Source organism: Mya arenaria, chromosome 1, assembly GCF_026914265.1.
Source record: "Mya arenaria isolate MELC-2E11 chromosome 1, ASM2691426v1".
Taxonomy (NCBI): Eukaryota; Metazoa; Mollusca; class Bivalvia; order Myida; family Myidae; genus Mya; species Mya arenaria.
In genome coordinates this window covers 45,448,975-45,476,511 of record NC_069122.1, presented here as the reverse complement: position 1 = coordinate 45,476,511, position 27,537 = coordinate 45,448,975, and the positions used below count along the sequence as shown (strand labels likewise).

General features: G+C 36.1%; 4 protein-coding genes across 7 annotated transcripts in view; 3 read left to right on the top strand and 1 right to left on the bottom strand.

Moving 5' to 3' along the window:
- The window catches only part of LOC128231831 (deleted in lung and esophageal cancer protein 1-like), a 28,202-nt gene extending 26,144 nt beyond the window's left edge, over positions 1-2,058 (bottom strand). For 3 of the 4 annotated variants that reach the window (XM_052945088.1, XM_052945247.1, XM_052945333.1), the window contains exons 1-5: positions 2,007-2,058; positions 1,399-1,618; positions 923-1,076; positions 730-744; positions 260-370 (exon numbers count right to left, since the gene is read on the bottom strand). In XM_052945088.1, the coding sequence (XP_052801048.1) occupies positions 260-370; positions 730-744; positions 923-1,076; positions 1,399-1,611 (493 nt within the window). In that variant the 5' untranslated portion in view covers positions 1,612-1,618; positions 2,007-2,058. The remainder of the gene's footprint in view (positions 1-259; positions 371-729; positions 745-922; positions 1,077-1,398; positions 1,619-2,006) is intronic. The other variant, XM_052945161.1, reaches the window with a different exon arrangement.
- A 28-nt stretch (positions 2,059-2,086) lies between these two features.
- LOC128210756 (F-box/LRR-repeat protein 7-like) lies at positions 2,087-9,983 on the top strand. The gene is made up of 2 exons (XM_052915140.1): positions 2,087-2,224; positions 6,879-9,983. Exon 2 carries the CDS (start codon positions 6,965-6,967, stop codon positions 8,954-8,956), a length of 1,992 nt encoding a protein of 663 aa, XP_052771100.1. The 5' UTR covers positions 2,087-2,224; positions 6,879-6,964; the 3' UTR covers positions 8,957-9,983.
- LOC128227496 (uncharacterized) lies at positions 5,482-6,774 on the top strand. The gene has a single exon (XM_052938111.1). It carries the CDS (start codon positions 5,482-5,484, stop codon positions 6,772-6,774), a length of 1,293 nt encoding a protein of 430 aa, XP_052794071.1.
- A 4,588-nt stretch (positions 9,984-14,571) lies between the features above and the next one.
- On the top strand, positions 14,572-26,747 carry LOC128235214 (uncharacterized). The gene is made up of 5 exons (XM_052949988.1): positions 14,572-14,620; positions 16,605-16,733; positions 19,236-19,365; positions 20,507-21,153; positions 25,591-26,747. The coding sequence occupies exons 2-5, from the start codon at positions 16,619-16,621 to the stop codon at positions 25,776-25,778; spliced, it is 1,080 nt and encodes a 359-aa protein (XP_052805948.1). The 5' UTR covers positions 14,572-14,620; positions 16,605-16,618; the 3' UTR covers positions 25,779-26,747.
- Positions 26,748-27,537: the final 790 nt, after the last annotated feature.

Below are 27,537 nucleotides of genomic sequence, written 5' to 3'. Positions count from 1 at the left end.
GGAATGAGCAGGTGGTGTTTCTGATACACCTACCAGCTGGTGGTTGCATCAGATGTTTCTTCAGTGGCATAGTCAGGTGGAGTGAGCAGGTACACTTACCTGCAGGTGGTGGCATCGAGGGTGGTTCTTCAGTGGCATAGTCCGCTGGAGTGAGCAGGTGGTGTTTCTGTTACACTTACCTGCAGGTGGTGGCATCAAGAGTGGTTTTTCAGTGACACCGTCAGGTGGAATGTGCAGGTGATGCTTCTAATACACTTACCTGCAGGTGGTGGCATCGGGGGTGGTTCTTCAGTGGCATAGTCCGCTGGAGTGAGCAGGTGATGCTTTTCAAGCAATTGACTGTCGAGGCAGGTTTGGAAATGGGAGCGAACTGAAAAGAAGTAGAATATAATGTCAACAACACTTAAACCCACTTTCATTGAAAGCTATTATCATTTCTACAAAAACAAGTTAATAAATGTAACTTCAAGAATTATTTCTTTGGGTCAAGTGAATTTGCAATGAATTTAATAACTGCATTTTTTAGGAATAATCAATTATAACTTTGAGGGCTCATGAACATGTGCAAAAAGTGCAACAAGAAAACATCACTGATGGAAATGTGCAAAATACACACTGCTATATATTTTTCATTTGCATAATTTTGTTTACTTTTTTAAAACCCTTCATAAATCAACAACAAGGTAAAACACCTGAAATTCCAGAAGTATTCAACAGTGCTTAAATTACCTTCTCCGATTGGGCCTGTCAAAGGTTTGAAAAATAGTATTAACAAATAAAACGTTGATATAAATGTCCTAGCTAAGTGAAGATGTAGAATCAACTCCATGACATAATCAATCATTTAGTTTTTAGTTTATAAATCAGCTTTCGCAGTTTATTAATACAAATTGACAGCAAAACATGCTCTTAACTAACTTACCTGGGGGCAGTCCGAGGTCATGATAAGTATCACAAGAATCTGCGACCCGGTTCAACTCTCGCTCATCTGCTGACATTGCCCTGGCCTGGGCCTGCATGATGTGGCGTTCCAACATGGCAGCTTCTGCCATACGACGCTGTCGCTCTTCAAATACCTGTGAAAAGGAATCAGTTAGTATTATAAAATGAAACAAGTTATGGTTTGATGTCAGGTTCAATTTTTCATATTTAAGATAATCTTAAGCTTTTCTGTTGGACATGTATACGTACATGTATGTAAGTTAAACTTTTACTTTTGTTGATAGTCAATACTTATTCTTGATTATTATAAATCCAATTAAACAAGTTAAAGTTGTGTTAATTTATTTGCTGTATGTAAAAAGCTGCCAATTTTTGCTAATGGAACCTTTAAAGTTGCCAGTTTACATATACATATAAAAAAGCAGAAGTGGAATCAAAGAAGAATTCTCAAAGTACCTTTTGCAGAGCATCTACATATCGCTCATGGTATGGATCATCACCTCCTTTCGAAACTTTTAGATTTTTCACAGTTTCCGGCCCAATGGCATCTCTTGTGAAGAGCTCTCGAAAGGTTTTTACGAGAATGTGGCGTACGTCTTGTGACTTCCCTGTTGAGGGTCTCTGCAGATACATTGAGGGCTCATCTCCCCGTGTCTTTTGGCCTGGCATTATGGCTCTGTACAAAGTATATTTAGCAAGAATAAAATTAAACATACAGGCTTCACAAACATGTACATATTTATAATATTAGTTCATTTATTTCAATCTATTTAAAAACAACAACATAATAATAAATATTCCAAAATAGATTTAGTGGGGATTTTATATTTTTTCATATTACTATTGCTAGTGTTTGTTATTGAAAAAACATTGACACTGAAAATATGGCAATGTATGTGACCCCCCATGGATCGAATCATAATGAGTACGAATGCGTTTCTCGAAAATATACGACAGTTAGCAAATATTAGAATCATTCGATGGGTCAGACCTTTTCAACTGTTTGAATTTTCTGCAAAGAAATCAGTAAAAACGCTTAAACATGTTATATTTTGAAGTATTACCTATTTTACACCCGATGAAACTTTGTTTACGTTCGTCGTCAGGTGCGCTTCGCACCTCCTGATAGAAGAGTATCTGCATACTTCGTGCAAACTGGATGGTAGTTCGCACAATACCCTGTTTCGGATAAAATAAACAAAAAATCAATATTCTACCAAGGAAAAAGTTTGGTATTGTGTAGTTTGCCAAGACATGTCCTCATGGTTAATGTATCTTTCTGGTGGGTAATTTACATTGCTTATGTAACTCACTAAGTGTACATTTTGACAGAAATAAAAATTGGATTAATTCAGAGTACTTTTTAAGGATATTTAAGGATAAATCTTAACACTAAAACAAAATGCTGCCTCTAAATCAATCATTTATTGGGAGGGGTAGTTGTAGCTTGATTGATTTATACTCTATGTACCAATGTTGACCACACTGAGGCACAGTCAATGTTTATAAGTATGTAGATGGTCATAATTTAAGTTCAAATTGTCTGTATGACCTTCACCTGAGATTATGTAATTATCAAACATACAACTTTTCTGCAGTAAAAGTGATAAAGAAATAACGTCTATCAAATATTGAAATCAGGCATACTTTTAATCAGTGTCATGCTCTCACAGTACTACTGGACTAATGTGAAGGCCTACATGTTAAAGCTGCACTCTCACAGATTGAAGGTTTTTGACAACTTTTTTATTTTTTGTCTTGGAACGAGCCAATTTTTGCGAAAATCCATGGAAACCAGTTATATAAGACAGCTAACAAAACTTTAGAGTGCAGATTTTTATATTTCAGTTCAAAAATTGATGTTTTATGCATTTTTCTTAAACCAATAGTAACGGTTTTAGCCATGAAACATTATTTTTTGAACGGAAATATGAAAATGTGCATTCTGATCTTTTGTCAGCAGTCTTTTATCACTGGTTTGCAGATATTTAAGCAAAAATTTCTCATTCCAAGACAAAGAAATAAAAAAAGTTGTAAAAACCGTAAATCTGTGAGAGTGCAGCTTTAACACAAATTTGTAAATGTATGAACCTAGGCCTAAAAAAAAATACATTTGGTTCGGGTTACCCGACCCTACCTACGGAATAGGCGCCGACCCTACCGTTTTTATAGTCAGTTTAAAAATAAAATGAAAAACTAAAAAAAAAAAAAATATTTTTTTTTTTAATTGCTTTTCAATATGTAGTTTAAACCTTAAATGCTTATACAAAAGATAACACCATTCTCCAATGATGAAAATGATATTCTTATATTAAGCTTAATAAAAAAAAAAAAAAAAAAAAAAAAAAAAGCCTACCTACCCTACCTATTTTTGAAAAGAATGTAACCCTAACCAAACAATTTTTTTTTTAGGCTCTGAGTACAAATATCTAAAAATGTTCATTTCATATTTATTTTTTAGTAACATTGGACTCGTGTGAAATTGTGAAAATGAAACCCATGTCATTGATTAATACAATAGTATCACTATTTTATTTGATATGATAAGGCCTTTTTTTTAATAAATTGGTTAAATTATAAATTGGCTGCCCAATTATTTCGAAAACTCCAAAAAAAAAAAAATGATTTTTTTTGGGCGGGGGATTTTTTTTTTTTAAATATTGGAAAAAGGAAATCAGTTGGGGTTTTTTGCGCACATAAAATCATGTAAAACCTGTTGCATGTTCCTTTGCAACATAAGGATGCAGTTTTAAAAATTGTTTTCAAAATGGCGGCCTCAATTGAGCTGAGATCATACAAAAAAAAATTCTCATTTTCAACATACCATCTGCATTTAAACTATTTTTTTGGTGACACTGACATCAAGGCTGATGTCTGTATCAACGTTAACAAATCACATATAAACCAGAGTAACTGATAAAATATATTGTCCTGTGTTTGTACCAGGGGGCATTAATTGTTAAACAAATTATATGGAGACTACTATTCAAGTAATCAAAATCTGGGGTAACTTAAATTTTGTTAAAGCTGCAGAGAAATATCTTAATGTCAAAGAATTTATTACTGAATATAAAGTCATTTTTATTATTTACTTTTTCTTATTCCATTTAATAAATAATTGAGTCAGTGAAATTTGTTACATTGTGCTTTTTCTGTTGAGAAGAAGTAGTGCCCATCAATGAGACCCAGGCATATTCATTGTAAGGTTGATATGTGAAAATAGTGTTGCAAATAGGAAAACTCTTCCAGTCAGGATGTGCTTCAAAAAAACATCAACAAAAAGTGACAGTAAAACTGAAAATTTGTAATAATATTGACTTGAAATGTGACATTATTTTAAGGTGGAAGTATATAAAATGCTTATATAATGATTACATTAATTTGAATTTGAAATAGGTAGGAGAGAAAACTGGACTGTAAAGCCAAACATATGTGTATGACAAAGTGAGCATTTGAACATATCAATATTCATTATAATATTGAGGCATTGATGACATTGTGTTGCATAGAAATCAAAAAATACTTAGGCATTTCAAATGTCATTCACATGTATCTATGAACATGTCTTTCCTGTTTGTTGTTATTTTGATCTTTTGGTTTTGGGTTTTGCCACAAACGCTATGAAAAATACATGTACATGATTTGTAAAGAAATTAATATGAGTATGAAATCCTTTTTTTTTTTTTTCGCACCACCCGTCCAACATTTGTTCAAAAAAATATGTTAACCAATTAATAATAAAAAAATGGCCTAATATAAATTAAATATTATCATATATCATAATGTTAGATTCAGATCTGTAGCCAGCCTCACAGCTATTGCCAATCACACAATCATGGCCAGCTCCAAACCAGTAACCACCCCCACAACTGTAACTTGTCCCTCAAATATAGCCAGCCCAACAACCCTGGCAAGCCGTACAACCATTGCCAATCCCACTACCTTGGCCAGCCCTACAACTATGGCCAGCCACAGAAACATGGCTTATCCATCAACCATTGCCACTCCCATAACCATGGCCAGCCCAATAACTGTGACGAAACCCCCGAAACCTTAGCCTAACCCACAACCATGGCCAGGCCCACAACCATGGCCAACACCAAAACCATGGCCATGCCAACAACCATGGCCAGCACCAAAACCATGGCCAATCCCTCAACCATGGCTAATCTAACAACCATGGCCAGCCTCAAAACCACGGCCAAGCCCACAACCTTGACCAGCTCCACAACCATGGCCAGCCCCACAACCATGGCCAACCACGAAACCATGGCCAAGCCCACAATCTTGACCAGCCCCACAACCATGATCAGCTCCACAACCAGGGCCAGCCCCACACTAATGGCAAGCCCCACAACCATGACCAAGCCCACAACCATGGCCAGCCACACAACCATTGCAAGCCACACAACCATAGCCATCCTCAAAACCATGGACAGCCACAAAACCAAAGCCAACCTCAAAACCATGGACAGCCCCACAATCATGGCCAACCCCAAAACCATGGCCATTCCCACAACCATGGCTTAGCCCACAACCATGGCCAGCCCCACAACTACTTCCAAGCCCACAACCATGACATACCCAAAACCATGGCCAATCCCACAACCGAAACCAAATGTTGCCGAGCCCTCAAATGTTGCCAACCCCACAAATGTGGCCAAGCCCTCAACCGTGGCCAACCCCTCAACTGTGGCCAGCCCCACAAATGTGGCCAAGCACTCAACTGTGACCAACCCCACAAATGTGGCCAAGCCCTCAACGGTTGCCAACCCCACAACCGTGGCCAAGCCCTTAACCGTGACCAACCTCACAACCATGGCCAAGCCCTCAACTGTGACCAACCCCACAACCGTGGCCAACCCCTCAATCGTGGCCAACCCCACAAATGTGGCCAAGCCATCAAATGTGGCCAACCCCACAAATGTGGCCAAGCCCTCAACCCTGGCCAACCCCTCAACCCTGGCCAGCCCCACTAATGTGGCCAAGCCTTCAAGCGTGTCCAACCCCACAAATGTGGCCAAGCCCTCAAATGTGGCCAACCCCACAACCGTGGCCAGCCCCACAAATGTGGCCAAGCCCTCAAATGTGGCCAACCCCACAAATGTGGCCAAGTCTTCAACTGTGGCCAACCCCTCAACCGTGGCCAGCCCCACAAATGTGGCCAAGCCCTCAACCGTGGCCAGCCCCACAAATGTGGCCAAGCCCTCAAATGTGGCCAAGCCCACAACTGTGGCCAGCCCCACAAATGTGGCCAAGCCCTCAAATGTGACCAACCCCACAAATGTGGCCAAGCCCTCAACCGTGGCCAAGCCCTCAACCGTGGCCAGCCCCACAAATGTGGCCGACCCCTCAAATGTGGCCAACCCCTCAACCGTGGCCAACCCCTCAACCGTGACCACCCCCACAAATGTGGCCAACCCCTCAAATGTGGCCAACCCCTCAACCGTGGCCAACCCCTCAACCGTGGCCAACCCCACAACCGTGGCCAACCCCTCAACCGTGGCCAGCCCCACAAATGTGGCCAAGCCCTCAACCGTGACCACCTTCACAAATGTGGCCAAGCCCTCAACCGTGGCCAGCCCTACAACCGTGGCCAGCCCCACAAATGTGGCCAAGCCCTCAAATGTGGCCAACCCCACCAATGTGGCCGACCCCTCAACCCTGGCCAACCCCACAAATGTGGCCAAGCCCTCAAATGTGGCCAAGCTCTCAACCGTGACCACCCCCACAAATGTGGCCAAGCTCACAAATGTGGCCAAGCCCTCAGACCAACCCCACAACGGTGGCGAAGCCGATTCATATGTGTACATTGTATCAACCCATATCTGAGCAGTTAGGCCGTTCCAAATATGACTTCCAATTTTTAGCGTCCTGGCCATCTGCAATGCACAGAATTTTTTTATGGTTGAAACATAGATATTCCTTTATTTCAGGTCCAAGTACAATGTACAAGGCATTGCTGAGAATTAATCGTCATCTTCTTTAGCTAAATTGAAATATTCCTATCGACGGGCGAACAATGGATGGATTCCAGAAGCCAGTTATGATGGATCTTCCCGTCAATGTTCTTCTGCAAATATTCAAATATCTTTCCCACGAGGACCTGATAAGCGGCGTACGACGCACGTGTAAAGTATGGAACCAGCTGACATACGAGCGAGTATTTTGGCGGGAAATAAGCTTGTCGCTCTTTCCTGGATGTGGACTTGCAACCAAGTCATTTTTGGAGCTTATTGCTGATACTGTCGATAGTATTGAAACATTAGTTGTCGATCTGGATAAATTAGAATCTAAAGTCATCGACCACGAAGGAATATATTGTCCAAATTTGAAGGAGGTCTGTCTGAAAGGCGGCTACTCGTGCAGCGTTTTTGAGGAGCATTATGAAGATGTTAATCAATGTTTGAGGAATTTGTCCGAAAAATATTGTGGACTTGAATCTCTGAAATTGGTTTGCTCGGACTTTATAACTGACCAGATGAAAACGAACGATAGGTTTAACGAGCAGTCAGGGTCATCAACGATCGAAACATTATTTCCGAATCTGAAATCTGTCACTTTCGCCAGAAATTCGGACCGTACACCGGGGTTTAATGAACGCGAGCTTAAACGGTTCTTGGCAAGTCATAGGCACTTGAAAGAGTTATCAATTAAAAATTGTGCCCTGAAAGCTAGTACGCTTGAACTTATATTTACGGAAATGCCAGACATTAAAAAGCTGGACTTACGAAATTCGTTGAGTAGCTTGGAATTCGAGTTCGATGCATTGGACTTAATTTCTGAAAAGATCTGCCTTACAAACCTGAGGGTTTTAGTTCTGTGTGAATGCAAATTAAGCGACAAGTTATTGAGAAGTTTCGCAAAGCACAGCCAGCATTTGGAAGAACTTCTGTTGACTGGGGTTGAAGGCATAACGAACATCGGACTTGAAAGTGTAGCTATGTGTTGCCCGAAATTGAAACGTTTACTGTTGAATAACAACCCATTTCTTCACGTAAAATCTAATGTGACCGATGCGGGAATTGAAAGAATAGCTGAACATTGTCATCAACTGAAAGTTCTCAATTTGCGCCATTGTACGGAAATAAGCGACGTGGCCATTAATGCAGTAGCTTCAGGCTGTAGTTGGCTGGAAGAATTGTATGTGTCGGACTGTCTTTCACTAACGGACATGTGCTTGGTGAATCTTGTGAAAAACTGCACAAGACTTTCAGTTTTGGACGTAAGCAACTGTTCACAATTGACCTCTAAATCGGTGAATGCAATTTTAACGCAGTGTAAAGCACTGAGGAGATTTTCTGTTGGTATGTGTCACAGAGTGAAAGACATAAGCCTTGTACATAAGGAAGAAGACGACGAAACTGCTAGAATAAGTGATACCATGAACGGTTCCAAGATGGAAGAGCCATTACCGTCGCAAGCAAAACACACACCAGTGTATGTTCGATATGATGCTTTGAACTTAGGAAAGCATTCACACGTCTATCGTTTGGATTTCCACTTCTGCTCGGCCCTAACCAACGCATGCATCAAACAATTAGCCAACTACTGTAGGGATTTGCGCGAATTGAACGTACAGGCATGTGCGCTAGTTACAAACGCTGGCGTGAAAGAAATCGTAAAGAAATGTACATTTCTACGCAAGTTGAATATTTCTGGCGGTTCAATGTCACAAACAAGCCGTCTGACCGATTCTTGCTTGGAAGACATAGCAGTGAATGCAAAGAATCTGGAAAATCTGACTATCACTCAAAACTTTAATATTACCGCCGAGAGTGTTTTTGAAGTGGTCAGAAAGTGCCCGCAAATAATGTTGGTGGTAGTTGACCACGGGGCACGAAACAAGCGATCAAACATCGTGCAGGATAGGCTGATCGATCTGTCGGGAGAAGTTCCGGAGAAGACGATATGTCTCCAGTTCCGGGCCCGCACTGCCGAAGTGCACGTTTACCGGAACTGCGAACTCTACATCCGATCACAAACGGTCAGACCGGAACTGCTGACGGAATAGTCCGCTGGTGATTAATGGATGTAAACAGACATGTTTGTTTTTCATCAGAGTGGAGGGGCAAAATAATATTTGAAATAAACAATAAGAATCATGTACTTAAATGACAAGGAGGGAGCAGGAAAGATCATCTGAGGTGTGTTTCACTGCTAATTAACATGATAACCATACTTATACTGTTTCATAAGGAGTGTGCAATGAATGTCAACTGTGATATGTTGAACGTAGATTTTCATTTTATTGCGATATTCGTATAAAATCAAAACATACACTGTTAAAAACATACATGTTGGGTGAAAGACCTATAACTACTTACTAGATAATGCATTTATATAAAATATTATTTACTGATGATAAGATTGTAACCGTGTATTTAATAGCTGAAAACGCACAAATAATAATTGACAGGTGGGTCCTTCGATATTGAATACTGTGATCAATTATCGTCTCATATGGTAGAACTATCGTTTTTTCTGCACCTTTCTCTCAAATTAAACACGGCATCCTTTATAAGAATCATTGTTTTCGATATTTATTCAACATTTTCGGTAAAATAACGAAATTTCGTTAATTGTGGTACTGCTTATTAGGGAGAAAGAGTGCACCATTAAACGTTAAAAGGTGCTTTATGAATATAACTAGCGGTTGAATTTCTTAAGGAAAAAATAGTATATATTTTTATTGTTAGATATGTTTAATAACATATGTATAAGAAGTAGATCACAGTTTTTTATGTAGAACAAGTGCCAATAATAAATTTATAGATACTAATATTTAAACATAAATGTTTGATGCCAAGGAAGATTCTTTATAAGCGCTTAGTTTCCGAACAAATTCTATAATACTAATTTTATTTGTATCGAGATGTTGTCATTTGAACCTTGTCATGGAATAATATCATATGTTTAAACCAACGAGTGCCAAAAGCATGATTTTTATATAAACTTGCATGTACTTAGTCATGGTCGTTAGGCTGTTTTTAAAAAGTAGAATGAAATTTATTTAATGGTCTAATAAAATTTCCAGAACTCGTTATGGTGTTCTTTTTATTGTTCTAGTGTTGTTTCGATGACCGAACTCCGGATCGAGTCGGCACGTGACACGATAGTGACTTGAATTAAAAAACTGGTAATTTCCGTATGATTTAGTTTAATATATATTTACTCACAAAATGTTTTAAGAAATAAGTAGTTAATTGCATACAGTTGAATGTGTTTTTCCTGCTATTTTTTTTTTCGTTTTAAGAAGTCTTCCAAATGATTAAATGTGAATCTGTCCGGTAAGCCCATCTATGGATGCAGGCCTGACCGTTAATACATATAATAAAACGTCTGCCAAGCAGTAAATTGTTTTGTTCACGTTCATGATGATGGCGATTTTAGAACTATCCTTAGTGCCGAGAATCGGTAAAAAATCCTGATTGATAACCAGGGATACAAACCGATCGATGCTGATTTATTAATGATCGATCTCATTCATACATGTTTTCAAAAAACACATTCACCTAAATTCAATTAACTACTTATTTCTTAAAACATTTTGTGAGCATTTTATATCGGATAGCTGTATCGAGCAATTACATTGGATGATCATTGTCCACACATAAAAAGGCAAATTAACAGTCCTGTGTGAAAACTCGGTATTAGATTCAGTCTCACGTAAGGGTGACAAATGCTGTCCTTGCAATAAGCGTGCTGCATGGATCAGATTTTAATGGCAATTTTGACAAAAATAGTACTAATACAAGGTCTTGTATATGATTATTATTTTTCATGTACTTCAATATGTTATTCACAATATTTCTGTCTAAAATTTTGGACTAACTTTTGCAAGGTAGCCAAAAAGCTGGTGTCCTTTGCAAGAATATCAATTTTGTATGTCATATATAATCAATATCGTGGATCCCATGTATTGAAAAAATGTATCTAATGCAATGCTCTGGATGTGTTTATTTTATGTTGAAAATAAATGTTATCCAATCCAGTAAAAGTTTTAAAATATTTTGTGTTTTACCTATGTCCTTCAATTATGTGTCAGTTACGAGTCATTGCCGAATTATGTTAATAGAATATCATGTAAAAATATAAATAAACATTGCAAAGTACGTTCTTAAAGAGCTAATATTGATTGTTTGAAAGCAAATTTCTTTTTGGACTGAAATATTTTATCTATTTTGCAAGCAGAAGACATTCCTATCAACCATCGACCGTATTTTTTTAATAATAAGTTACGAGGCCATGGTATAAATGTTTGTTACATCCACATGGTGTTATATTCTGTAAAAGGATTACACATGTACATTACCATAGTACTTTCCTAATTTGGAATGGATCTATGTAGTTTGAATTATTAATATCAAAGGTAATAATCAAGTAAGAATTGTTTTTGAAGTAATTTACGAGGCATAAGTTACGAGTCACATGTGTTTCGTTTATACCATATAATTAATTTCTTTTCGCTAGTTGATTATTTTTCGGTCTAATGACGCAATATAGTGACGTCATATAAAGAAAACACAGTCATCCGCCATTTCTGTTATAGTTTACAGGCCGCCCAAATTTTGAACAGAAGGTATGTTTTTGTTTTATATCATAAAATTTTATTGTTAAATAATATTAAAATAATTTTGTGTACAAAATGCTGTGATTGTATGTTTATTTAAAGTATGAAGTCGATGTCAGCTGCGTTTTACTGTTTCATGTTTACATGTTGTATTGAAATGTTGTCCCGTAACTTAAGTCATTGTCCCGTAAATCACCCATTTTCATTGATCTTTTAATAAAGTAATATTTCATGTTTCTATATTGGTACATGTGTTAAACCCACTGATCACACCAATAAAGACAATGGTTTGTATAAAACACAGGACATTATTAAGTTTTATAAGTTATTTAACCTTAGAAAATTTCATTGCACATTAGGGTACTCTATTTTCTAAATGACAATGTGTATTCAATGTTAATGTACTAAGAGTAAATCAGGTATGTTTTCTTAAAAAAGATTAATTAAACATTGTCTAATGTAACAGTATATGTGTGCAATTAAAAAGAAAATGATTATTTTAACTAAATGTCTGATATGGTCCATAAAGGGACGCTGTTCCGTAAATCACCCCCATTTGTCCCGTAACTTATTCATCTTTTTATTCCGAATTTTAGATTGATACGCACAGTTTCGTTCTTTTAAACGATAGTTTAATAATCAGCTACATAATATATACATATATTAGTTATATTTAAAATATTATATTGCAAAATATTATCATAATTAATTAAGATATTTACATATTTGAAATTGCGAACATATTTTGCTAATAAAATAATCATACACTATTTTCAGCATGACAAAGTCAAAATTACAGCGAATGAAGGAGTAGAGGGCAAGGAACAAAGCTATGTTGGGAGATGAATGGCTAAGAAGAGAAAACCAGAGAGTTAAAAGTTATTTTGTGCCAGTGTCAGAACTCCCATTAAGGAAACGAGAACACAAACGCGAGCTTAACAGAAAACATGCTCGGACACACAGGAGGAAGCGAAAGATAGACACAAACTACATTGAAGGCCAAAATGACAGAGAATAAGCCATGTTGGAACAAGAACCAAGTACCTCACAAGAAAATGAAATCAGTAGCACAACTGATATTAGAACACCACTGGCAATTAAGATGCCATTTTCTTCTTATCAGAAAAGTTCAAGAGAGTCGCGCGGCCGCAAAAGAGTATCAAGGGCCCTTGCAAAACAATATAGGACAAATGAGACACTGAGAGACCAAAATGAAGACTTACAGAGAAAGCTGAATAGTGCAAGAAAGAAACTTTATAGGCTTAAACAGAAGCAATTGGCAGCCCAACAGCCATCTACACCTAAAAGCAAATCAGAAAGTTTATTGCGCGAAGCAGGCATTGACCCGAGTGACTTGTCAGCATCTAAAGTCAGGCAAAAGGTGCTGTTTGCCGAATGTATTGGAAATGAAATAAAGGCAGCAACACAATCGAACAGAAAACATGTTGTCATGCGCATTGCATCAGGCAAAATTATAAAGAAATATAGAATTAAATATTCGCTTGCATCGTTGACGGGCCTTAATCGGAGAAAAATGAATGGGCTACAGAAAACCGCTTCAATTTGCAAACGAGCATGAAACAAAGTCCTTAATCAACGAGTAGAGAATGATATACAAATATTTTTAGAAAGAGATGATAACTCGCGACAACTACCTGGCAAAGCAGATGCTGTAAAAGTTGGTAAAAGAAAGGTACAAAAGCGCGTTCTCAATGACTATATGTACAACCTTCACACAAGATTTTGACTGAGTCAAGCTACAAGGTGTCACATGCTACGTATGCTGAATAGTTTATGACCTAACAATGGACAAAAATGTTCTAGTTAAAACTGAAATTAGCATGTGGAATTGACAAGTTCATGAAAAATCTTGTGTTGTTAATGTTTAATAGTTAATTGTTCAAAACCTGTTTGTAATTGCTTACAACGCAAAATGTTATATCATGTTATGTATCTAGTCATATGTTAACCAGGTATATAAAGTATGTATGTTAAACATGATACACCCTAGCCTCTAGTTTAATGTTTATGTATATATATATAAATGTTTAAATTCATTATATGATGTTCAAATGAGATATCTTATTAAGATAATTTACGATACATTTTCTTGTAATTTACGGGACAATTTTTGAAATCAAATAGAAATTGATTGTTTATTGACAACATAATCCATGTTTAACATGTTAAAATGAAATGATTTGATGTATCAAAAAAAGCTACTGATATGATTTAAACATGTTTGTTTGATTTACTATTGTTAGGTTACAGTTAGATTTTCAAATTAAAATTAGAAAAATAGAATGAAAGAGTTCGTTTTTTTGCCAATTTCATCAAAATACACAATAAATAAACATAAAGTATATTGATTCATTTCAGAATATATATCTAGTTTCGAAATTTGACACAAAATGACACTCATCTAATAGGTAACAGTGGTTTACTTTGTACTTGTTTTTTGAAGGTGTGACTCGAAAATTACTGCAAGAAACTCGACAGTGGCTACCTTAAAATGGCTATATATTTAGTTTCAGAACACTTGTACTCATAAAATTTTGCCAAATGATCGGATATATACTTATTATCATTGCAAGCAATACAGATAATGTAAATACTGTTGTTGAAATTTTGACATTTTGCTGTATGCTATTGTCACCTTTAAGTGAGACTGAGTAATGTGTACTTGTGCAGAATGCAAAAGTTAGAAATGCGTATGCAATGTAAATATTTAATGTTAGTTTAATTATTTAATCCGTGTGATACATGTAGTTTTCTTCAGGTTGAACCGTGTCAGGATTGCGCAATCGGTCTTCTGTCCCTTGTTTTTATAATATATACACAGTACACCAGAAGGGTAAGAACTCGAGGGAACCCCCTGTGGTTACAACCGCCAATTTTCCATAAGGTAACGAAACTAATCACCAAAATTCAATGAATCGGTGCTATCTTTTGGTAGGGTCGGATAACTCGGATAAAAAACGCGTTGACTCGTAGTTGTATGTAACCGTTTAATGAAACATTTTGCAAAAGTTATTTCCCTTGACTATAATTTTGCCATTGTATATAATTTTGCCATTGTAACTATATCAACAGAGTAATACACAGGTGAATATTCTTCCATGTTTTAAGTGTGTATCTTGGGCCATTTAAGGTTCATAGTTAATACTTTTTCATTAAAGACATGTTGAAATGATGCTCTGTAGATGATGTCAACAATATTCGGGTTGATTTATCATTACAGAGGCGAGCTTCGAGGTGAATCGAACGCGGAAATAAAATGAACATGAACCATACTGGTTGACGGTACATTTCCGAACAGGGCACAAATCCCGAACACCAGCTTAAACACGCGTTTGATTACCGTGATCGATTTTTCAATGATCAAGATCAATACAAAGGCTTGCCTTGGTCAGATTTGCGAAGTTTCATCTTGTTTTGTTGAGTATTTTTCTAAAAAAAATGCCATTCAATGTTTATACCTTAAAGATCAAAATGTAGCTCACGGGGAATGATGTCAGAGGACGCACGCGCATCTTTAGGTTTTGCAGTTATGTTGACCTACATTTATGATATGTTTATAAATAGAAATCACGCTTTACATTTGAATTTCATGTTTTGAAAAACATCGGAAACAATAAATAACTTTGCAGCTAAGTGTTTATTTAATATAGCATACTTATTAATTATAATCGTATGACCATGTATTTTCGCTTTTCGAGTGTTCGGTATTTGTGCCCTCCATAGCATAAATTGAAAGGTGATTTACTGTCTATAAAATGAACGATTTTCGACATAAAATTGATGAGATCTTGAATCTGTACTTTGACAGATTTTGTCACATTAACCAAAGATGTTTCATACACAATTTTAACTTGCTACAACAAAAACTCTCCAAGATAATTGTGAAAAACCTCGAAAAGTGTTCGGATTTGTGACCTTAGCCAGTACGTGTTAATTCTTTGCTTTTTGGTGGTTTTAAGAGATTGATCAGTGAAATAAAATTCATATTTCACTGTTTAGTGAAATAAAATTCATATTTCACTGTTTCAAACAGTAAAAATATTACCTCAAATTGTGATGTTCTAATGATCGATTATTTTGGATAATTAATTGGTTGTGCCAGAAATCGGTGACAATCAATTATATTTGTTCTGACATGATCATCAATAACAGCAACAATAACACTAAATAACTTCAAAGACACTCATAAGGATAATGAATTATTGATACTATCGATAATTACATGTAGTTATTTGAGTGTCACTGATAATCAGTAGTCAGACTGCAACAGACTCCCTACACTAAACCTGAATGTTTTTCACTATTACAAATTTTAGCCTGCTCTCAGTTCCAAATCTTGCATCAGGGAGCACAGGGCTTGGAAAAAAATCAATGACGTCTTTAATGAAGTGAAGTTACATTCCCAAATGATTTGGCGCAATTTCCCAAAAATATATAATCAGATAACTAAAAGAACAATTGTCTGTTTCAATGTAAGATAATTATATATTTCACCTTGCAAATAACAAAAGTAAATGTTTCAGTCATGGCTATGCCACTCTTGAAATTAAGCTTTCAGTGCTCACTCAGTGAAGTATACTAGCATCTTACACTTAAATAAAAATTATCTTATATGTATTATTCTCAACACAGATATTCCTTGTACCTGGAACCAATAACAAATATTCTACTCCCAGATATTATGCTGCAATATGCATACTGGTTGAGTACTTCCTACAGACCAGTACCTCAATTACTGCCAGCTTTCCTAGCGCCTTAATTGATCATTTTAACAAAATAACAATCAGAAAGAGCATGTCAATAAATGTAAACATGACTTCAAACATTCTCTCTTATAATTTCTATTCAACATAAACGGCACTTGGTTTACATTTGAAAAAGCTATAGATACATGTCACAAGTTATTAAAGTTTTGATGTTGAAGAAACCCATCAAAACCTGTTTAAATTTGGCCAGCTTTAACCTGTACTCAATTAGTAATATGTTTACAGAAAAAGATTGTAAAATGTATGAAATAGATAATAATTATAAATGATATAAATATTATTCTTTGTCTAATCTTAACCAGGTCTAAATCACACCATGGCAAGCCTCGCTGATCAGCTGAAGGCTGTTCAGCTAAAGAAGTCTACTGAACCGATCAAAGACTTCTCAAGTGCTAGAACTGCAGGATTTATGAAAGATGAAGACATTAAAGGTTTGGGAATACTGTATCTATAGACAGTCTGCATCCCACCCAAGGTGTTGGTGGTTCTATATAGCCCCGCTGGAAGGGGGCATTTTTCTTTGCCGCTTGCCAAGGAAAAGGATTTGTATCATATCACAGCTGTTTCCACAAACCAGCTCAAATTAATTAATAGAGAACTTAAAATCATGATTATATAACTGCCAAGTTTGTTTCCCATTTCAAGCCCTACTGGCCAAAGGCCAGGAAAGCGTATGCCATGGTGCGGTGTATGTCTTCTGTGCGTCTATGCATCTGTAAACCATTGCGATACAGTCTTCAGTTTTAGAGTGTGCAGTTGGTATTCATTTGTACTCTCCCTTGCCTTTGTTAAAGAGGTGAAAATTATAGTTAGAATGGGTTGTTTGAATTTAAGCAGGCCAGAAGAGCTTATACAATTGCGCAGTGTCATTCTTGGCCACACTTGGGTTCACAAGTTTTCTATACTTATATAGGGAAATCATTGCAAATCTTCTTGTTTCAAACCACAAGGCACATACCTTTGAAATTAGTTATGTAGCATCATAGGATGGCCCTCTACCAGGTTTGTTCATATTATGCCCCTGTGTTCAAACTGGCCCCACCCCGGTGGATAATTTTGAAAATAAATACCAGTATTGTGCTTGGATGACCATGACTGACCTTTTGACCTACTTTCTTATTTTTGAAGCTACAGCAATGAACATGGACCTTGTGTTCAATCTTGTAAACAAATATCAATGTTAGTCCTCAGATGACTTTGATTGTGACTGACTTCTCGACCTACTTTTTTATTTGTGGATCTACTGCAATAAAATTTGGACCATGTGGACAGTTTTCGCTAACGAGTATCAATGTTGGCCTCAGATGACCTTTAACTTTGACCTTTTGACCTTCATTATATTTTTAAAGCTACACCAATGAAATTTGGAATTTGAGAACAGTTTTGAAAACAAATCTAAATGTTGTGTTTGGATGATCTTGATTGTGACCTTTGACCTAGTTTCTTATTTTTCAAGCACTGCATTGAATTTTTGACTATGTGAACAGTTTTGACATTGGACAATATTGACATTGACATGTGACCTTTTGTTATACTTTCTTATTTTTAAAGCCACAGCAATGAAATTTGGACCATTTATACAGTTTTGAGAACAAATTTCAAGCTGAGATATTTGGTGTGTAGCATTGTCTTATGGTCCTCTACCAAGATTGTTCAAATTATGCCCCTGAGTTCCAAATTAGCCCGGCCCTGAGGGTCACCTGTGTTATTTAAAGATATAAAGGAAAATGTTATCCTCATGTCTGAAACAAAAGGCCTAGAGATAAGATATTTGGTATGTAACATTGTCTAGTGGTAAGGAAGGCTTAAAACTTCCTCTCAGGTGAGTGATTTAGAGCCATAATGGCCCTGTTAGTATTTCTATCAAACTTATACAGCAGTTTGATATACATGAGAGTTCTGTTCCTTTTGAAAACCCCTAATCTGCTCACTACATTTTCTTCCCTCACATATTGAACGTGCAACGTTTTCAGCTAGTCCATTCACAAAACTTTCCAAGAGAACTATACGAATGTTGCCTATTACCCATACGTACATGCTCTAGATTGAAACTGACACCAGGCCCCAATATCATGAAAATACTCAAGTCAAATCTCATTCTCAGTCTCAACTGTTTTTATCAAATAACAGCATCATATGATTCAAAATTGTAAATGTTTGACCTTTTTTAAAATCGAATTCTCTCATCCATTATGTTGATTAAAAAATTGATAAATATTTTATAGAAAAAATATTGGAGAGCAAAAATTGTACTTGAGTCAAATTTATTATTTTTGAGTTTCAAGTACATTTTGTGCTGTAGAAATAATTGTTTTTAGAATATTGAACAATAATGTCAATCAACGTAATGCTTGTGAGAATGTGCTTTTAAAAATAGTAAAACATTAGCAATTTTAAATAATGTCATACTGTAATGTGGAAAAATGAGTTGAGACTGAGATTGAGATTTGACTAAGGTATTTTCGTGATATTGGGGCCAGGAGCCATGCCCGTAGAGTAAAGGCCCTCATAGGCTTCTGGTTATGATTTAATGAGCACATCAATAACGATGTTAGCTTGAAAATGCTTGTAATAAATTTAGTAACACTATTGCATCAGGATACTACTGACTTTTTGTAATTTCTGAGGCCCCTGAACACATAATTAGGTATAATAAGATATTCACAAGGTGTGGGCCATCTTTTCAACGTCTATGTAGTTCTATCAGATTTTCATTTATCCTGTCTAATTTGGTTAGATTTACATTAAAACTAATCGCTTTATTGGTCTGTCCTTTACTTTGTATTACTTTCTTTACATTGAACTGAAACTCTTGATTTCACAATATGTTGTTGTAAGCTTGTTGACAAAGGGGCCTCAAACTGTTTAACAGTTGCTTATACTTATAGTAGTACATGTACATTTAACATCATATGTTATGTTTCGTATTTTAGCTTATGAGAAATCAGTGTTAGAAGTGAATACAGAGCACTGGATTGACCTGTTGAAAGATGAAACATTCCCTACAGAATTGTGCCCCTTTCTTCTTGAGGAAGCCAAGGTCTTTCTTGCAGTGTATGAGAGGTAATTAACATCTTGTTTTAACACCGGGTCTCGACCTTCTACTCGACTACAAACATAAAATGACAGTTCTACTTTTAGCAGAGAGTTTTGAGGTACTTATCAAAATTACCCTTTTTCTTACGTGTTGTAGTACACAAACATGAATCGGGAAAACAATCGAGGCCTTTTAATTATTATTTTAGTGTGCCATAGATTGACCAGATTTGGAATGAACCTGGGTTCTAAAAATTTACAGAATTGACCAGTAAGCATTTTCTTAGATTTGCCGATTTATCTCCAAATATGGCGATCTGCACGCGAAAAACAATAACAATATCACCTGGGCGCAACTGACGTTACTGCCATTGAACATGTCAATACAAGTTATTGATCGGAAACCGATTTTCCAATAAATGCCACCACAACCTTGATCCTTACGTACTGACCCCAAAATATTTAGGAGTGATTTACTCACCATGACCTATGTGCAATCCGGGGCAATCTTAATAGTATGCACAATCTCAAATATCCACAATTTGAGGACTCAAACAAGTACATTGTAATTTATAAGCTATTGATCGTAAACCAATGTTCTAAGAAAAGTCACCATGCGCTTGATCTACTGACCTCAAAATCGATAGGAGATATAGGTAAACTGCAAATTTTGTTGTCTTAATTCCAACTTAATTGGACCTAGGAATCAAAGTCTTTTGGAGAAATAACCCGGCCAAGGTTATATCCCATACAGCAGTCTAACATAGCCTTTCTGGAATGCCTACACTCATAATTCTCCTACATGGAGGCAGTTCTGAAATTTAAAGGTGCTTTATGCACCTGTCAATTACAACCACGTCTCCAGGTCCGTGTGTATACCGGGGATAGCTGGGAAAATGGGCTGTGTTTTTACCTTTCAGGTGGCCATGCAGTGCCGAGTGAATGCGGTGGTTTTGTCTTTGTGCAAAATATAGCAGGGAATAGGCCTAACCTAAGGTCCCTTGGGTGCGCAGGGCGGGGATTTTAGTCTGGGTTGGCTTGACAGAAAGTCAAAGTCCCCACTATTCCCCAGACCAGGGGGGGGGGGCGTGGTTACATTTGACTGGTGCATTATTATGACCCGAATGGATGTAATGAAACACAAATTACATTTGTATCACCATTTCAGATTGTACTTAAACAAAGACAGTGACGTGATCAAGAATACAGATTGGAAAGATACTCTCTCCGATGACGAGAGGATACTTCTCGACGTTCTCGAAAACAGGCTGCAAAACGCAATGGATGTTTTCACAAAAGATGGATTCGCTTTTGTCAAAACATCCAGCAGGAGTGCTAAAGATGCACCACTAGTTCAGAACAATTTCAAACAACTGTACCTCTCTGAACTTGATTCATATCCCGAATCTTATCGATCAGAAAATATCAAAATCACGTGCTTGCTCAAAGCAGCTTTTGATGCTCTGAGAGTAAAAACTGCAGGAGAGGTCATTGATATGTTTCTCCGAAGTGAGAGAATATATCAGGATCTTTTGCTGGCTGCCGTTAATCAAGTCAGCAAATACCACGAACATTTCGTCATTCGAAAATTTGTTGATATAGATGTGGACATGGAATTTAGAGGATTTGTTTGGAAGAACGAGCTTGTGGCCTTGTCACAGTACAACTATGCAATATACTCAGAAAGACTCGCGAGCAACAAGGCAATGTATGGGGATATGGTGAAGAAATACTACGATGACAAAATCAAACCAAAGCTCACAAGCACAGACTTCCCCGAAAACACCATTATTGACTTTGCAATATGCGAAAATGGTAGGTTTGCTTATACATTATACTCAATTTTAGCTCACCTGAGCACGAAGTGCTGAAGGTAAGCTATTGTGATCGCCCTGTGTCCGTCGTCTGTCATCGTTGTCCGTCGGCGTCCGTCGTCAACAAATTGACTGTTAACACTCTAGAGGTCACAATTTGGGCACAATCTTAATGAAACTTGGTCAGAATGTTACCCTCAATAAAATCTTGGACGAGTTCGATATTGGGTCATCTGGGGTTAAAAACTAGGTCACCAGGTCAAATTAAAGGAAAAGCTTTTCAACACTATAGAGGTCACATTTATGACTGTATCTTCAGGAAACTTGGTCAGAATATTAATTTTAATAACCTCTAGGTCAAGTTCGAATCTGGGTTATGTGCGGTCAAAAAATAGGTCACCAGGTCAAATTGAAGGAAAAGCTTGTTAACACTCTAGAGGTCACATTTATGACTGTATCTTCATGAAAATTGGTCAGAATGTTTATATTAATAATCTTTAAGTCAAGTGTAAATCTGGGTCATGTGCGGTCAAAAACTAGGTCACCAGGTCATATCATAGGAAATGCTTGTTAGCACTCTAGAGGTCACATTTATGACTGTATGTTCATGAAACTAAGTCAGAATGTATATATTGATTAGCTCTAGGCCAAGTTCGAATCTTGGTCATGTGAGGTCAAAAACTAGGTCACCAGGTCAAATTGAAGGAAAAGCTTGTAAACACTCTAGAGGTCACATTTATGACTATATCTTCATGAAAATTGGTCAGAATGTTTATATTAATAATCTCTAAGTCAAGTTTGAATCCGGGTCATGTGTGGTCAAAAACTAGGTCATTAGGTCAAATCATAGGAAAAGCTTGTTAACACTCTAGAGGTCACATTTATGACTGTATGTTCATGAAACTTAGACAGAATGTTTATATTGATTAGCTCTAGGCCAAGTTCAAATCTGGCCATCTGCTGACAAAAACTAGGTCACCAGGTCAAATAATAGGAAAAGCTTGTTAACACTCTAAAAACTAGGTCACCAGGTCAAATAATAGGAAAAGCATGTTTACACTCTAGAGGCCATATTTATGACCATACGTTCATGGAACTTGACACTTTTCATGTTTATACTCCAACCATAAGAAGAACAGAAAATAAAAATGTACAAACAAAGACAAGTACGCATCCTTTCTAAGGTAGCAGACCACCAGACTGACATTTCAAATTCTCTAAAACTGAAATACCCTCAACTATAATATTTAACATGTAGCTTTGAAAACTAGTCCTAAATTTGTTTTAATTAAGTCCCCTCTCATTGCACTTTCCATTGCACTGAAAAACACTTAATCCCTCCCCCTGTCACAATTGCCCTCGCCCTGAAAACACTTATTTCACACTTGAATTGGATCAGCTGAGCGATACAGGGCCTTCAGGGCCCTCTTGTTAGTTTGTATGTTTTTTTTCAAAGTAAGAAGTAAGATTATTGTGATAACCGTTCTGTCGGTGTCGACATCGTTACGAAGTTAAGAAGTGCGTTTTGTTCAAGTGGCACTCTTATTCAAAATCAATACATATACATGTATAACACACATAAATTTTGATTAATAAACCATTAACTTCTTACTAAATAATGCATTTATGGAAAATATTAATTACTGATAAGGCCTAAAAAAAATACATTTGGTTCGGGTTACCCGATCCTACCTACGGAATAGGCGCCGACCCTAACGTTTTTATAGTCAGTACTTTAACTTTAACACTATTCTCCAATGATGAAAATGACATTCTAATATAAAGCCTAATAATAAAAAAGCCTACCTACCCTACCTATTTTTAAAAAGGATGTAACCCTAACCAAATAATTTTTTAAGGCCTAACAAGATTGTAACAATGTATTTAATAGCTGAAAAGGCAAAAATATTGAATGTTTGTTAAATGCTAAAAGATTTACGGTACGGTGATCTATTTTTCTCTTATAAGGCACTTTTCTTTCATATTAAACGAGGTATCCTTCATAAGTACTATTGTTTTTGACATTTATTCATCCTTTTTGGTAAATTAAAACAATCATATTAATTGTGATAAGTCTTATTTGGGAATGAGAGTGCATCTTTAATATAATATTTTAATGGTCAAATCATCTTTTCATGAACTTCACTTGCACTAGCAGTTTTAGAAAATTGTTGAAGTGAACATTTCATGACAATGTTAGTAGAGAAATTATGCATTAGTAACAACAAAATGCATCACCAAAGTCTTAAAAGCTGCACTCTCACAGATTAAACGTTTTGACAACTTTTTTATTTTTTGTCTTGGAACGAGCCAATTTTTGCGAAAATCCATGGAAGCTAGTTATATAAGACTGCTGACAAAAAATTGGATCGCAGATTTTTATATTTAAGTTCAAAAATTGATGTTTTATGCATTTTTCTTAAACCGTTAGTAACGGTTTAAGCCAAAAAACATTAATTTTTGAACGGAAATAGGAAAATCTACGATCTGTTTTTTGTCAGCAATCTAATATCATTGGTTTGCAGATATTTATGCAAAAATTAGCTTAAAAATTAAAAAGTTGAAAAAATGGTATATCTGTCAGACTGCAGCTTTAAGTGATCCAAATTGTTCGTGGAGGGAGAACCCCCAAACTCCATTGTAATGTTTAGAGCCTTCTTTGGTGTTCCTTGGGAAGGGAGCGCGCGCCACAATATTTGCCACTAAATTGCGCCCCCTCTTATGTTAAATCCTGGAGCCGCCATTGAATCAACCAATTTTTGTCACCGGCTTCCTACTGGTTGAGGCAAAAATTTAAATATAGCCATGTGACCTTCACATTAACACTTAAAAAACCCCACATCCTTTAAAGGTCTTTTTCAAAGGACCGACATAAAATTGGGCATTACATCACAAGAGTAATGACTCATGAAATACTTTATATGTTAGATTTATTGAAAGGCATAAAAGATCATAAAATTTAGATTATATGAATTTGTATTTGCGTGTCTTGTTGCATTATTCAAATGAAGGGAAAATGCACAATATTTGCTTAAATATAGATTTATTAATTGGGTACCTTCATTAAAATTCATCAACTCTTATATGGTGACAGTTTCCCATCTAAGAACCGGATTCCTCTTGCATATACCGGTCTGCTCTATTCATATTATTGTGCGGTTGAGTTGAAATTTTTGTATAAGTAATTATGTTACATGTATGCAATATATAAAATGAGAACAAACATCCTATCTATAAGTGGTTTATATTTTATTAAACATGAATATGTATCCAACTTCACAGAAGAGATAAACAAAATGTAACGTTATTACAATTGTGAAATTGCTAAAGAAAAAATAGGTTAATTGTAAATAGGTAAATTGTAAATAGGTAAATTGTAAAATCATGGATGAACATTGACATTGATACCCCTCTTTAATAAACATCATCATAAGAAGCAGTGTTACACACCACATTAACTTAGCTGTTTTGTTCAAAATCTATTAAACTTACCAGTTTTGTTCAAAATCTGTGAAACCAACAGTTTTGTTCAAAATCTATGGAACTTACCACTTTTGTTCAAAATCTATTAAACTTAAATCTATGAAACTTACCATTTTTGTTCAAAATCTATGATACCTACATTAACTTACCAGTTTTGTTCAAAATCTATGATACATACATTAACTTACCAGTTTTGTTCAAAATCTATGATACATACATTAACTTACCAGTTTTGTTCAAAATCTATTAAACTTAAATCTATGAAACTTACCAGTTTTGTTCAAAATCTATTCAACTAAAATCTATGAAACTTACCAGTTTTGTTCAAAATCTACGATACATACATTAACTTACCAGTTTTGTTCAAAATCTATTAAACTTAAATCTATGGAACTTACCAGTTTTGTTCAAAATCTATTCAACTTAAATCTATGAAACTTACCAGTTTTGTTCAAAATCTACGATACATACATTAACTTACCAGTTTTGTTCAAAATCTATGATACATACATTAACTTACCAGTTTTGTTCAAAATCTATTAAACTTAAATCTATGAAACTTACCAGTTTTGTTCAAAATCTATTAAACTTAAATCTATGAAACTTACCAGTTTTGTTCAAAATCTACCATACATACATTAACTTACCAGTTTTGTTCAAAATCTATTAAACTTAAATCTATGAAACTTACCAGTTTTGTTCAAAATCTACGATACATACATTAACTTACCAGTTTTGTTCAAAATCTATTAAACTTAAATCTATGAAACTTACCAGTTTTGTTCAAAATCTATTCAACTTAAATCTATGAAACTTACCAGTTTTGTTCAAAATCTACGATACATACATTAACTTACCAGTTTTGTTCAAAATCTATGATACATACATTAACTGAACATGGTGAATATTAAATGTATCACATTTAAATGCTAAACACCTACAATGTATTTTGCAGGCAAGAAACTGTGGGTGATTGAGGTCAATCCGTACATGGAGACCACGGACGGAGCTCTTTTCAGCTGGCAACACGAGGTACCCATACTTCAAGGGGCAGAGGGCTTTGTCTTCCGGGTCACCGAGAAAGTCCGCCCAGGGGCACGGACCATCCTACCTCAGAGTGTTCGGGCTCTTATGGAATCATAAATAATTTATTTCACGAAATAAGTCAGGGTATTGTCATACCCTTCGTGCCATTGTTAGTGTCTGCGTTTGACGTCGTAGTTAGAATTAGAACCCCATTGGCATGAATTCCCAGGGACCCGCGAAAATTAATCGAACCTCGGAAGATTCGAGCCAAGCGGGGATTTTTTACCTTCAGTGTAAAGAAATCGGTTCTTTACATCTAGTTCGAGCCAACAAGGAATTGAGCCAACGGTGATCGACTGTAATTAAAAAACTGTTCAAGATCTTCAAAAGAAACATGGTGTGCATTTTTCCATTGACAATGCACACAATTATTACAAGGTCAATAACTATGGCTTCAATAATTGTCGAGTTATGGCCCTTGTTCAACTGCAGTTAACAAACAGACCAGTGAAAGTGTTTGTTTCACTGTGCTCTGATGTCCTTTTTATCTCACTTGTGCACAAATAGCTCAAGGTCACCTATTGTGATCACCCCGTGTCCATTGAAAGTTGTGAACTTTTTTGTTACAAATAACATCTTCCCAGAAACTGATTTTGCTCAAACTTTACAACAAACATCCTTGTATTAGTCCTTTCAAAAATTGCTCAGACTGTTCTGAACCATTGCAAAATAGGGATTACAAATCGGAGCGAATCTTTTTTGAATATACTGAAATTAAAAAAAATATAGCAAAATATGTAAGCTCCAACCAATTGCAAGTTTGTCTATGAAATGGTTTTACTCAGGTGAGCGATTTAGTTCCGTCTTGGCCCACTTGGTGATGATATTCGTGCGTGTGGAAGCCGAGATTGTTTTTACATCATATTTCTGACATTTTATTTTTTATATGTTATGTTTTACTCTGGTTTAATGATTGATATTATTTTCTTTATACACTGTCTTGAAAAATATACCCATATAATGATATTTATGGTTTTATATTACAATTGTATACATTTTATACATGATACATAGTCTTAGTATACTTATTATGATACGTTGTTAAAAAAAATAAACAAATAATCACCCTTATAGCTGTCTTTTTTTTGCGAGCTGAAATAGGGCTACAATAGCTCAGGGAACATACCAATAAAAACTTATAATTATTATAAAAAAATCCTTAAAATTGTGTATGGATGTGTCCAACTCTTATCACCTACCAGACCAAACGCATTGGTAGCTAGCTCCATGAATTGAAATGAGTTTTAAATCAGTAAATAGTGTTGGTTCATACTATTTTAAAAAAAGAAAAAAAGTTGATTAATCGTCAGACGACATATTTCGTTTTTATACGTCTTTTTGCATTTAAATCAATATTCAAACAGCATAGTCAAACTAAGTTCAAGTTCCGTGTGTCCTCCATAATATGAGGTTGTATCTTTCTTCCGTGTTGCGTACCGAACACACTGCATTCTTTTCTTGGTCCATTCTCTCAATCCTCAACTGTCTGCTTTTCGCCCCACACCGTGGCTTCCGCTGGTCATCTAAACGTGTGTAAGTACGTCGGAAGGTTACTTGACTGTTGGGGTACTACCAGTGTCCCGCAAGGTTTCCCTAGCATAGCAGGAGTCTGGGCCCCTTTTAAAGGATTGAAGCTCTTCCGGAAGTTGATTATCTTGTAGGTGGTCCACTTTGGTATTTGTTTCATTCGCTTGTATGACAAGGCGTCTTTTATGAGGCGTCAAACATCATAGTTCCTCATATGGTCGTACTGATGGAATCTGTGCCCTTCAGATCTGTCCTACCTTTCCATCCAAAGCCGTTCTGGCCGTGTCAT

Coding starts and splice junctions, on each gene's coding strand:
- LOC128227496 (XM_052938111.1), top strand. CDS start 5,482: ATGGCCAGCCCCACAACTACTTCCAAGCCCACAACCATGACATACCCA.
- LOC128210756 (XM_052915140.1), top strand. CDS start 6,965: ATGGATGGATTCCAGAAGCCAGTTATGATGGATCTTCCCGTCAATGTT.
- LOC128235214 (XM_052949988.1), top strand. CDS start 16,619: ATGGCAAGCCTCGCTGATCAGCTGAAGGCTGTTCAGCTAAAGAAGTCT. Junction 16,734..19,235: donor GAAAGATGAAGACATTAAAG/GTTTGGGAATAC, acceptor TTCGTATTTTAG/CTTATGAGAAATCAGTGTTA. Junction 19,366..20,506: donor TTTCTTGCAGTGTATGAGAG/GTAATTAACATC, acceptor TCACCATTTCAG/ATTGTACTTAAACAAAGACA.